Source organism: Nuphar pumila, chromosome 8, assembly GCF_984573655.1.
Source record: "Nuphar pumila chromosome 8, dmNupPumi1.hap1.1, whole genome shotgun sequence".
In the NCBI taxonomy this organism is placed as follows: Eukaryota; Viridiplantae; Streptophyta; class Magnoliopsida; order Nymphaeales; family Nymphaeaceae; genus Nuphar; species Nuphar pumila.
The window spans coordinates 25,536,873-25,548,769 of NC_143256.1; the positions used below are offsets into that span (position 1 = coordinate 25,536,873).

The 11,897-nt window shown below is 38.6% G+C and overlaps 1 protein-coding gene across 2 annotated transcripts in view; it reads right to left on the bottom strand.

Moving 5' to 3' along the window:
• LOC149829832 (glucose-6-phosphate 1-dehydrogenase, cytoplasmic isoform-like) overlaps window positions 1–8,933 on the bottom strand; it is a 39,160-nt gene extending 30,227 nt beyond the window's left edge. The window contains exons 1-2 of one of the 2 annotated variants that reach the window (XM_090016109.1): window positions 8,726–8,933; window positions 7,135–7,394 (exon numbers count right to left, since the gene is read on the bottom strand). In XM_090016109.1, the coding sequence (XP_089872235.1) occupies window positions 7,135–7,332 (198 nt within the window). In that variant the 5' untranslated portion in view covers window positions 7,333–7,394; window positions 8,726–8,933. The remainder of the gene's footprint in view (window positions 1–7,134; window positions 7,395–8,725) is intronic. The other variant, XM_090016108.1, reaches the window with a different exon arrangement.
• Window positions 8,934–11,897: the final 2,964 nt, after the last annotated feature.

Genomic DNA, 11,897 nt, shown 5'->3' on the forward strand with positions numbered 1-11,897 from the left:
ATATCCTATAAAACTGCATTTCAAAGCTTTATCTTGGAACTTGTGCCTGAGTGAGCTATCAATGTGCACATAACAAACAGACCCAAACACACGTAATTCATGATAATCAGGTTGTATGCCAAAAAGAGAGAAGTATGGTGACTTATTTTTTAAGATATTCATGGGCAAGCGATTTATCACATGAACTGTGGAGTGGAAGGCCTCAGTCCATAATGATGTAGGGAGATTGCTCCCGTGCATCATGCTCATTGCAGTCTCAACAATATGTCGATGCTTCCTCTCAGCAATCCCATTTTGTTGAGGTGTATGAGGGCAAGACACTCTTCTCTTTATCCCATTATGTTGAAGAAAATTAACAAAATCACTCGAGGAGAATTCACCTCATCCATCACACTGAAAATTAAGAATGTTGGTAGAGAAATGATTTTGAACGAAAGAGTGGAATTTCTGGAACAATCCAAAAACTTCTGATTTGTTCTTCATAAAGAATATCCAAGTATAACGTGAATAACTATCAACGAAAATAAGATAGTATTTACTGTCATAAAAGGAAGTAATTGGAGCAGGACCCCAGACATCTGAACAAATGACCTCAAATGGCCTTGAAGCTCTTTTATTAATGGAAGCAAAAGGTAAGACATGACTCTTACATAGATGACAGCTAGAACATTTTGTATCAACGACTTCTGAACTCAGACTGGACTTAGGAATAAGATTATTCATGACAAGTTTTTCAATAAAATGGCGACCACAATGGCCAAGACGACTATGCCAAAGTCTTGGCTTATTACTTTCAGAAACATTAAATAAAAAATCAGAATAAAAAACTTGGTGAGGCTTCAAGGATGAATAGTTGGGATGAATGAAGGAAGGATCTTCTTGGAAGATGTACATGTTGCCCCATCGTTTTCCTTCAGCGAATGTCCTCCTCGTGCGAAGATCCTTGACATAAACAGAAGAGGGAGTAAATTCAACTGAAGCATTTGCATCATCAACAAGCTTTGAGACAGAAACAATGTTCTTTTGAATATTAGGAGCATGGATGACACTTGGAAGTTTAAGAGAGGACTTTGACATGTGTATAATGGCATTTCCAGTATGTGAGATGGCATGATGTGATCCATCTCCTGTGACAATGCTATTCTTTCCAACATAAGGTGTAAGAGTCAAGAGTTTACCTACATCACCTGTAACATGAGTAGCTGCTCCAGAGTCGACATACCAAGTTCCTTTGTCATTTTGTTTCATATTCAATCCTGCCAAGGCTGCCAACAACAACTCTTTTACTTCTCCATCCTTTCTAGCCTCTGCTTGTGGAGCTTTCCCTTTGTTTTGAGGATTAAACCAACAGTTCGCTTTAATGTGCCCTTTCTTGTTGCATAGGAAACAGGTGGGAATGGGTCTTTGTCCCTGAACATTGGGTGTTGGAAGTATGCCACGACCTCCATAGTTATTTCTCCCTTGTCCTCCTTTTTCTCGAAAAGAACTTTCTCTACCTCGACCATAACTCATTCCCATAGCCAGCACATCTTGTGTTCCGGAATTCCCATGAAAGGCTTCAGAGGAACCTTTCAGATTCATCTCATATTGCAACAGTTTTGCACGAAGATCTTCAAACTTTGGAAGTTCTGGTAAGCATAGTAAGGTTGTCATCATAACATGATAATCTGGCCCCAATCCACTCAAGGTTTGTTGTACTTTATCTTTTTCACTGACAAGACACCCAATAACCGCCAACTGATCTGTGATGCCTTTCATTTTATTCAGGTATTCCATAATAGACATGGAATCTTTCTTCAGCATTTGAAATTCTCGCTTAAGAAACATAATTCTTGCCTCAGAAATTTGTGAATATGTTTGAACTAACATATCCCACAGTTCCTTTGCCGAACAATCATCAGGAAGAGCAATAAGGACCTCCTGTGAAAGAGTTGAAGTGATATATGCCACTAGCGATTGATCTCTCTTCATCCAAGCAACATATTCTGGATTCCTGTGAAGAACAACAGATTGTTGGCCTTTATCGTCCACTTTTTCTTGCGAGAGAAATTCTGGAGGCGGTGGGACCGATCCATCCAGATGACCAGAAAGGTCCTGACTTTTTATAAACGGAATAATCTGTCTTTTCCAGGTCAAGAAATTACAGTTATTCAATTTTTCAGAGACTAGTTGACCAAGAAAACTTGAGGACATGCATGATTGCCCGTGAGTAAATTCCATTTGATGAATATGCTTGAACTGACACTTAGGTATGAAGAACAAAGAACTCGGCTAATAGAAAAAGACAGATAAGATATGACAGATGGCTAACAATGATTAGCAGTGATTAGCAGAAAAAAACAGCAGAAAGGAAATCACAGATCAAGAGATTAAATGTAGGAAAAACAGCAGGGATTAAACCACGGATCGAAAGAGGATCGAATTTTCACAAAGGAAAGGGGGAACCTGATTTCACAAAGAAAGGTATAAGCACACTGATGAAAGAAATCACAGATTGATGCTGTGATTCTTTGAGATTCACGGCTGATGCTGTGGTTTTTCTTCACACAGATTTTCTTCACAGAGATTTTCTTCACACAGATGCACGCTAGATATTTGAGGGTCACAGTACCACAAACACTGATGAAAGAAATCACAGATTGATGCTGTGATTCTTTGAGATTCACGGTTGATGCTGTGGTTTTTCTTCACACAGATTTTCTTCACAGAGATTTTCTTCACACAGATGCACGCTAGATATTTGAGGGTCACAATACCACACAGATTCACGCTGGGATTCACGGCTGAGTATTTGCTCCCAGATTTTTGGCTCACGCAGATTCACGGCTGGGATTTGCTCTGCTGACGCTGATGGATTCACGCTGGGATTTGCTCCCAGATTTTTGGCTCACGCAAACTCAGGCTGGGTTTTCTTCACGCAGACTAGGCTTTCACGCAGATTCAGGCTGGGTTTTCTTCACGCAGACTAGGCTTTCACGCAGATTCACGCAGATGGGCTTTCTTCACGCAGGCTGGGCTTTCTTTCTTCACGCAGGCTGGGCTTTCTTCACGCAGATCACGCTGGGCTTTGATACCATGAAAGAAGGAGACCCTAAACGATAGTGAGAGAAGAGAAGAGAGGGAGAGAGAGATTCCAGATGAAGGAGGGTTCAGCTCATCGTGACTGCCCTCTCATTCTATTTAAAATAAAATGTAAAACACTAGGGTACGAAAATACCCCTTTATAAAATGTTATTTTACAACACATGGACTGGATCTGGACCCGATCCATTACATAAATGGATCGGGTCAGACATACACAATGAAGATAACGATGCCTTCTTTTCAATAATTGCATGAAGACTGTCTCAAGTTGTGAAAGTTGAATAAACAACGATCTTTAAGGTTTTAACCAATATGATGGCAAGAAATCAAGATGAATCAGAAAAAAAAGCAAACAAACAAACGACTACAGATGATTAATCACAAATCAATATGATGGCAAGAAATCATGATGAATCAGAGAGAAAAAAAGATTAGTATTAGGGGTAGGCATCGGGCTGGGCTGGCCTGCTAATGGACCGGGTTTTAGCCTGATTCTTAACGGGCTCGGGTTTGAAGTGAAGCCCATGTCCCAACCCATTGGCCCAATGGCCCAATGGCCCAATGTGATGCGGGCCGGGTCCGGCCCTGCCAAGCCTAGCCCAATCTTAAAATGCATAAATGCTTGACTGAAATTATGTGTTAATGAGAGAATAGCAAGTTCCCATGCAACTAATTAGGTAAATAGTAATAATTAACACATAGCAAGTTCTCATGCAACTAATTAGGTAAATAATAATAGTTATCTAAGTTACTATATAATAGTTAATTTTTAAAAATTTTATATTATTAAAAAATTAATAAACAACTCAGGTCCATCGGGTTGGCCCGAGCCCGGCCCACATATATAACGGGCCAGGTTTCGGTCCGGGCCTAAAATCATGGCCCAAACCCGGCCCATGGCAGACCGGGTTGGCTTGGCCGGGCCGGTTGCCCACCCCTAATTAGTATAGATAATTAATCACATAAGAATTGAAAATTTTTCATAAGATTCACCAAATTAAATTAAAAGTTTGAAACTTGAGGGAGGAGAGATGAGATTACATGGTCTTGGATGATAATTGAGTACCTAATTAGAGGAGGTGAGGGAGAGGGAGAAGTGGATAGGGTTTAGGACACTGAGAGAGAGAGAGAGAGAGAGTCCATTAAAGTTGAGAAATGGTACTTTCATATTTCCAAAAATTTACAGAAGTGCCATGTAAGTAACATTTTTTTAAAAGAAAAAAATACAAATTCCCAAACAAATTTCTAATTACATTCTCAAAACGCATGGTGTAAAGGTCCTTCAGAAAAAAGTAACGCTCAAAATTTTTGCACTCATGTAAACTGAATACCCATCAGGGATATTTCAGTTATTTCACGTGTAATAGGGTTGGCCTAGTAGGTGCTGCTTTGTAATTTTATATTTTCTGTTTTTTATTTTATTTTTTTATTGTATTATGGCTGTTGGACTGGTTACAATGGCTAGATTTTGGACCAGCCCCCTTGTGTGTTCCCTTGTCTATTTAAGGGGGTTCTCCCTCATTGTTTGTACCAGGGTTACCGGAAGCGCCTAGCTAAAAGGGGAAGCGCGCTTCGGAAGCGCTAAACGTCGCGCTTCCGAAGCGTGGGGGGAAGCGTCCCCCTTTTTTGGGAAGCGCGCTTCCCATTAATGGGGGACGCGTTTCCCTTTAATGGGGGACACACTTCCCTTTAATGGGAAGCGCGCTTCCCATCACGCTTCCCCCACGCTTCCCCCTCGCTTCCCTTGTTTTTTTTAATTTTTTTGTATTTTTTATTTTTTATTTTTATTTTTCTCGCTTCCGAGACGCTTCCTAGGTCGCTTCCGAGACGCTTCCTAGGTCGCTTCCGAGACACTTCCCGAATCGCTCCTAAGTGGTCCCACGCTTCCTAAAATTTTGAAAGTGCCTCACTTCCCGCTCCCGCTTCCCGTATCGCTTCCCGCTCCCGCTTCCTCAACTGGCAACCATGGTTTGTACTAAGCTTTCTAAGCTTTTTTAGTGTTCTAATACAAATTTTTTTTTATCTTTGTTATCTCTTGTGAGTGTTCTTCATTATGAGGATTGTTCTAGGCCCATAAGTGGCCCTATTTGTATTTGTGTTCTCTTGTAGCCCTTAGTGGAACCCTTTTGTATTCTCTTGGTGCCCTCATTACATGGTATCAGGGCTTTAGAAGATTGACTATTGAGGACAAGTTGCTCGTGTGGACGTGAGTTTGTGGACAAGTTGATTGTGGGGCTCGTGGTGTTCTTAAGAGCATTATTCTTCTTGTCTCTCTCACTCTTTATCTTCTTCTTGACCATCACCATGGAAGAAGAACGAGAGACTGTTGTCACCATTCCCGTGAGACTAAATGACTTCAACTATGTGATGTGGGCATCAATTGTGAAACATCAAATTTGGATCAAGGGTCTATGTGGTTTGGTGGATCGAACCGAGAAAGAACCTAAGCTCATGCTTCTCAAGATCGACAATGGAAAAGATGTGGCATTCCAAGGAGATGACATGACCAAAGCCATTGCCGAATATTAGAAGAGATGGAAGTAATGGAAGATGGGGCATTCTAAGATCATAGCATGACTCATAAATAGTGTGAACATAAAGAAATATGCGAGCTTAGCTAAGTTTAATTATGCTAGTGATGCTTGGAAATATCTCCAAGATATGTATACTCATGTATGTAACCTCCTAAATAAAGTTAGAACTATAACCCAAGGAGATGTGAGCATAAGAAAATACTACAATGCTATATCTCTACTTTAGAATGAGTTCTCTCTTGGAGCCAAAATGGCATTGTCCTATAGACATTGAACTTTGTCAAAAACAAATTGATATGAAGCATTTCTATCAATTTGTAAATGGACTTAGACCCGAATTTCAGGGAACTAAATCCAATTTTTTATATAAAGGAGGTGTTATTTTCATAGTTGAAACACTTGAAGAATTAACTATGGAAGAAAATAGGTTGAAGGAGCCCACCTCTTCCAAGGTTGAGGATTCCGTTCTTGCCATGTCAAGATCCAAAAAAAATACCAAAACCTATAGGACTCCCAATTTTAGAAGAACCTCCAATGATTATGAATACAAAAAGAAGATTGTATGTCATTTTTGTAATGAGCCGGCTACATCAAACCTTTTTGCCCGAAGAGGAGAAAAGAAGAGGCTTCTTTAAGAAGGATGAACATAAGAAGTAGAACTAAACTATAGATAAATCCAAATGCACAGAAGTGCACAAAAAATATAAAATTGTGCACATGAATGAGCTCAAGGATAGAGAAATAAATAAAGATATGGCTCCAATGCTGATAAAGAGTAAAGAGGCAAGAAAATATATTTAAAGGAATCTTTGAGATTTTTGGGGTGATCATCATTTTCTTTTTCTTTTTAATTTCTTTAGGGAAACTTTGAATTTCCATGCAAACAGATTCTTATTCTCCAAATACTGTAAGCCTCTGTTTGGAAACTGGCAGCTGGGATGGGAGCTTATGAATTTGGTAGACACATGGTCAAACTACCATGGTGGTGAGTGTTTGGAAACTGGTAGCAGGGATGGGAGTTTACGCATTTGGGAGAGGAAGTGAGACTGTCTCCCCTTTATATTGCACGCACAAGTTCTCTTCCATTAGGGGGTCATAAAAGAACAATATAAAAAAATTGCTAGAAATGCAAAAGGATAAGGCAATAAATCATACTAAAATCTCTCTTGAAGATATACCCAGAAATAAGAAATAAGAGGCGCTAAAGGGAATATCTACTGCAATCACTGCACAGGGTTACCGCAATGGAATCTTAGAAGAAAATACAAGCCTGGAAAGACATATAGTCATGCTTATATTCCAACTTTTTTGTTTCCTTTCATTAGTTAAAGAAATTGTTGAAAACAAAGAAATTAAATCCTAAATTATCTGCCTTTGATATAAAAAACTGCACACATCATGCAAGTGCTGTAACCATATAGGAAAGGACAGACAACTTGATCACCAAACAATCAGAAATTAGAGCATGCATCACTCATGATCAATTATATTATTTTGTGAAGGTGTCATAGAATACCTGCTTGAAAAGATTGAAAAGAGCAGGAAATGTCTTTTTCTTGGCAAGGTCTCCTGAAGCACCAAGGACAACAATGGAAAGGCATCCATTTTCTGATATGCTTTCAGGTTCTGTTCTCTCAGAAACAGGTTCACTCCTCACAGAGTCCTCATCTGAGAAGGAATCTCTTGCAAACACAGATGAAGCACTGGATCCCATGGGAACAGTGGAATGGTTCCGAGACTACTCGTGAACTCAGAAACAACTCTGTCTGATCTGAACTTCAAAAATTTGAAATAAGACATGTTACATGATATATTGAAGCAGAGTAAGCAACAGACTGGTGAATTATATATTGAAAAACAACCTCATGAAAGAAAGCAGAAAAATACAAATATACTGCTGGCCACACTTGTTGAGCAAAAGAAACATGCCTCACTAGCAGTATCTTCTTGATGTTTAAAGATTCCCACCACATAGCAGTATGTATCAATAGCATAGTTACCATGGTCGCCCCTATATTTTGACTCGTAATATTTTTCTGATAAATTCAAAAATCTTAGCCAAAGATTAGTGAAACGAGAAATTCAAACAAAGTTATTTGAATTTCTCACGATATTTTTGGAAACTTTCCCGGATACTTTTACATTTTTTTTAAAGTCAAGATAGGGTATATCCCTATGGGATTCGAACCTGAGACCCCTCGGTTATGGTAGTGCGACTCTAACCATCCAATTATCTCATTCAACGCTGATGCTTTTGCAATATTAGCATGATAATTTTAGAGGACGTTGGTGCTTAACAAACTTTCAGATTTTCTTTTCTTCTCATTTTTTCCTATATTTTTTGAAATCTTCCAAGAAAGCTTACGGTCTCTGTTTCCATTTCCATAAAAGTGCATTCAATAGAGTAGGCTATGAAGCTAATTTAACTCTAGCAATCTCACACACCAAATTTCCGAATTAGCACCAACCAACCACCACCAAATTACATAAAAAAAACATTGAGAAGAAAAAACCCAAAAAAGAAACCTAAAAACAAATGGAAAACAGACAACTGCTAAACTAAAACTAAATTCCAAGAACACCATCAAACACGAAGGCCACAAAAAATCAAAGACAATTCAATTACACCGATTAACTCACAAAAGAGAGCCCGTCAGGGAGCAAAGCGACCGATTCTCTCTTTTATGCTATCCCTGGCCAAATCCCAATAGAGGATTGGACGTCACCAATCATCTATTGATAAACAAACACAACTCAAACAATCAAGTTAGGGAGTGAAGCTACCGATCAACACAGCAAGATGACGAAGGTGCGATCCCTGAGTCAGCGATTAAGGGGCTCGCTGCTTCGGGATTAATGAATCAATCCCTCCTCAGCTTGTTATAATCGCCAAAACTTCACAAAATAATATCAGATCTATGAATTACATATTGACGTCATACATAAACTGAATATTGGATTACCAAAGAAAACACCAACAATTCAAACAGAAACACCAACGATCTACGATCCCAGCGAACAACCGAATACACCACCAAGTCAAACCATGAAGTGAAAAACCGAATTCTCACCAGAAAAACAAAAGAAAGAAATGGGTTTTCCTTTACCTAAAAAAAGACCCAGATGGGTATTCTCCTTTCTTTCCTTTATCCTTCCTTACTGCAAAAAATGGGAGAGTATCGTATTTATAGATTCATCGGAAGAGAAACAAATTATTGTCATTTTCTTCCATCTAGCCGCCGTGCTTGAACGTTACCATCTAGCAGGAAAAATCTCAACATAATGGACAGATACGGCCCTATATCCTTCCACAATAGCGATTGTGTCCCCCTTTCTTTGTATAAATATGGCAATTTTTAAACACCACCAAACTTTTTGACCAAAATCAATGAACCCACCACAGTTTTCACACTTCTCACGTAGGCCCAAAGTTCGTCGGATTGCATCGTCTTTAAGGCTATGTCTGGCACTTGGTCGGTGAAAAAGTGAATTCAACAATGATCATGGATTGGTTGGGAGAACTCCTTATAATTAATCTACTACGGATTCCTCGCTTCTGCATTTATCTGCTTTAACCAATGTTGTCATTATCGGTATCAGCCCTGAATCGTTTGGTTAACGATTCAGGTGAATTCGACCGATACCGATTCTCAAGTGAATCGTTTTAGAAAATAATTAAAAAATATTTTGTGTCAATCAAAACGTGGCAATTGTTAAAACTATTAAAATAATATAAAAAAATAAATTTAAACATTTTTTATATTTATTAAAAAATACCCGATTCAGGTTAGTACCATATCGATTTTCTGCCAATACCATCGATGGATGGCACCGATACTGACAACATTGGTTTTAACCCTAAAAATGAACTAAGAAGGTCAAGTCACTTCGGTGTGACGACCATTGGAACTGTAACTAGTATAGGATTGGAAGTGTAACTGGTATGTCTCACCTTTTTTGGGTGGTGAATAGGAGTGCGGGTCAGGTTTGGTTCGGACTCAGGTGTAATCAGATTTGGACCCAATTTTTGGGTATGGTATCGGGTCTGGACCCAGTTTTAATCAGGTCCATTGTAAGAAAAATCATACTCCCGATAAGAACTATATGAACCAGACCCTGACCATACTCGATAAAATCATATTTTGTACCATTTTTACATTGAAAAATTATGGATCTTAATCAAAACTTGAGTCTTGTTGGAGTCTGGTATAAAATTTCACAAACTATATCTGGGTCCATAAAATTAGGTTAGCCACTTGGAACATAGGGTCTTTAACTGGTAAGTTGGTAGAGTTAGTAGATGTTATGTGTAGGAGAAAGATTGATATTTTATGTCTTCAAGAGACCAAATGGGTAGGTGAGAAAGCTAAAGTGATAGAACCTTGGGGATATAAGATTTGGTATACAGGAATAAATAGGAATAGGAATGGAGTATGGATTGTTATGAGTCGTCAGTTTATAGATAATGTAGTTGAGGTCCGTAGGAAGGGTGATAGAATTTTACTTATTAAATTAGTATTAGGTACGGATATTATTAATATTATTAGTGTTTATGCACCTCAAGTAGGTTTAGATGATTCCATTAAGCATCAATTTTGGAAAGATTTAGATGGAGTAGTACAAGAGACATCTTATGGAGAAAAGCTTTTCATCGGCGGTGACCTTAATGGACATGTAGGCATTAGTAGAGATGGATTTGAGAATATCCATGAAGGCTATGGTATAGGAGAAAGAAATGAAAGTGGAGAAAGGATTTTAGATTTTTGTTTGTCCTATGATATGATCTTAGCAAACACTTGGTTTAGGAAGAGGGAGTCTCACCTAGTAACATTTAAAAGTGGGGTTAATACGAGTCAGATAGATTTTTTCCTACTTAGAAAGAGAGATAGGGGTTGTTGCATCGATTGTAAGGTTATACCAGGAGAAAGTGTAGCTACACAACATAGAGTCTTAATTTTAGATCTTAGAATTAGACAATGCCGCAAAAGGGATAGACATAGGATAGATCCTAGAATTAAGTGGTGGGCACTGAAAGGAGCTAAACAAGGAATGTTTGTAGAGCAGGTAGTTAAGGAAGTTGATTGGTGTCTCGAGGAGGATTCAGAATCAATGTGGAATAAGATAGCGGGTGGTATGAGAAAAGTAGCTAAGGAGGTATTGGGTGAGTCTAAAGGCGGTGCACCACTAGGTAAGGATACATCATGGTGGAACGAGGATGTCAAATTAGCTATTAAGGTTAAAAGAGAGTGTTATAGAAATCTAAGTAAGAGTCGTGATAATGAGAATTTGGAGAAGTATATGATAGCAAAGAAGGAAGCTAAAAAAGTTGTTCGAAACGCGAGGGCTAAGGTATATAAGGAGGTTTATGACAAGTTGGATACCAAAGAAGGCGAGAAGGATATTTATAGGCTTGCAAAGATGAGAGATAGGAAATCGAAGGATTTGGGTATGGTTAGATGTATCAAAGATGAAACGCAAAGGGTTTTAGTCAAAGATGAGGAGATTAAGGAGAGATGGAAAGATTATTTTGATAAGCTATTTAATGATAGTCATGCTCAAGATCTTGGAGACTTCTCCATTCCTTTTCATGAGATAAATCGTGACTTCATGCGCAAGATTCAAAAGAAAGAAATTGCAGAGGCTTTGAAGAAAATGAAATCAAGAAGGGCAGTTGGCCCAGATGGTATACCTATCGAGGCTTGGAAATGCTTGGGAGAGAAAGGTTTAGAATGGTTGACAAATCTTTTTAACTTGATTTGGCGAACAAATAAGATGCCTAATGAGTAGAGGAAGAGTACTTTGGTGCCTTTATATAAGAATAAGGGTGATATACAAGATTGCACAAACTATCGTGGTATAAAACTCATGAGTCATACTATGAAACTTTGGGAGAGGGTGATTGAGTCTAGGTTGAGGAAGGTTGTCATGATATCGGAGAATCAATTTGGTTTTATGCCTGGAAGATCAACTATGGAAGCTATACATCTTCTTAGACAACTTATTGAAAGATATAGAGAGAGGAACAAAGATTTGCATATGGTTTTTATTGATTTAGAGAAGGCATACGATAGAGTACCTAGGGACGTTCTCTGGTGGACAATGATGAAGAAAGGTGTTTCTCTCAAGTACATTAGTATAATTAAAGATATGTATGAAGGAGTAGTAACCAATGTCCGCACTTGTGGAGGGGTGACAACCAATTTTTAGATAACGGTTGGGTTACATCAAGGATCTGCTTTAAGCCCTTTCCTATTTGCGATAGTGATGGATGAGCTTACG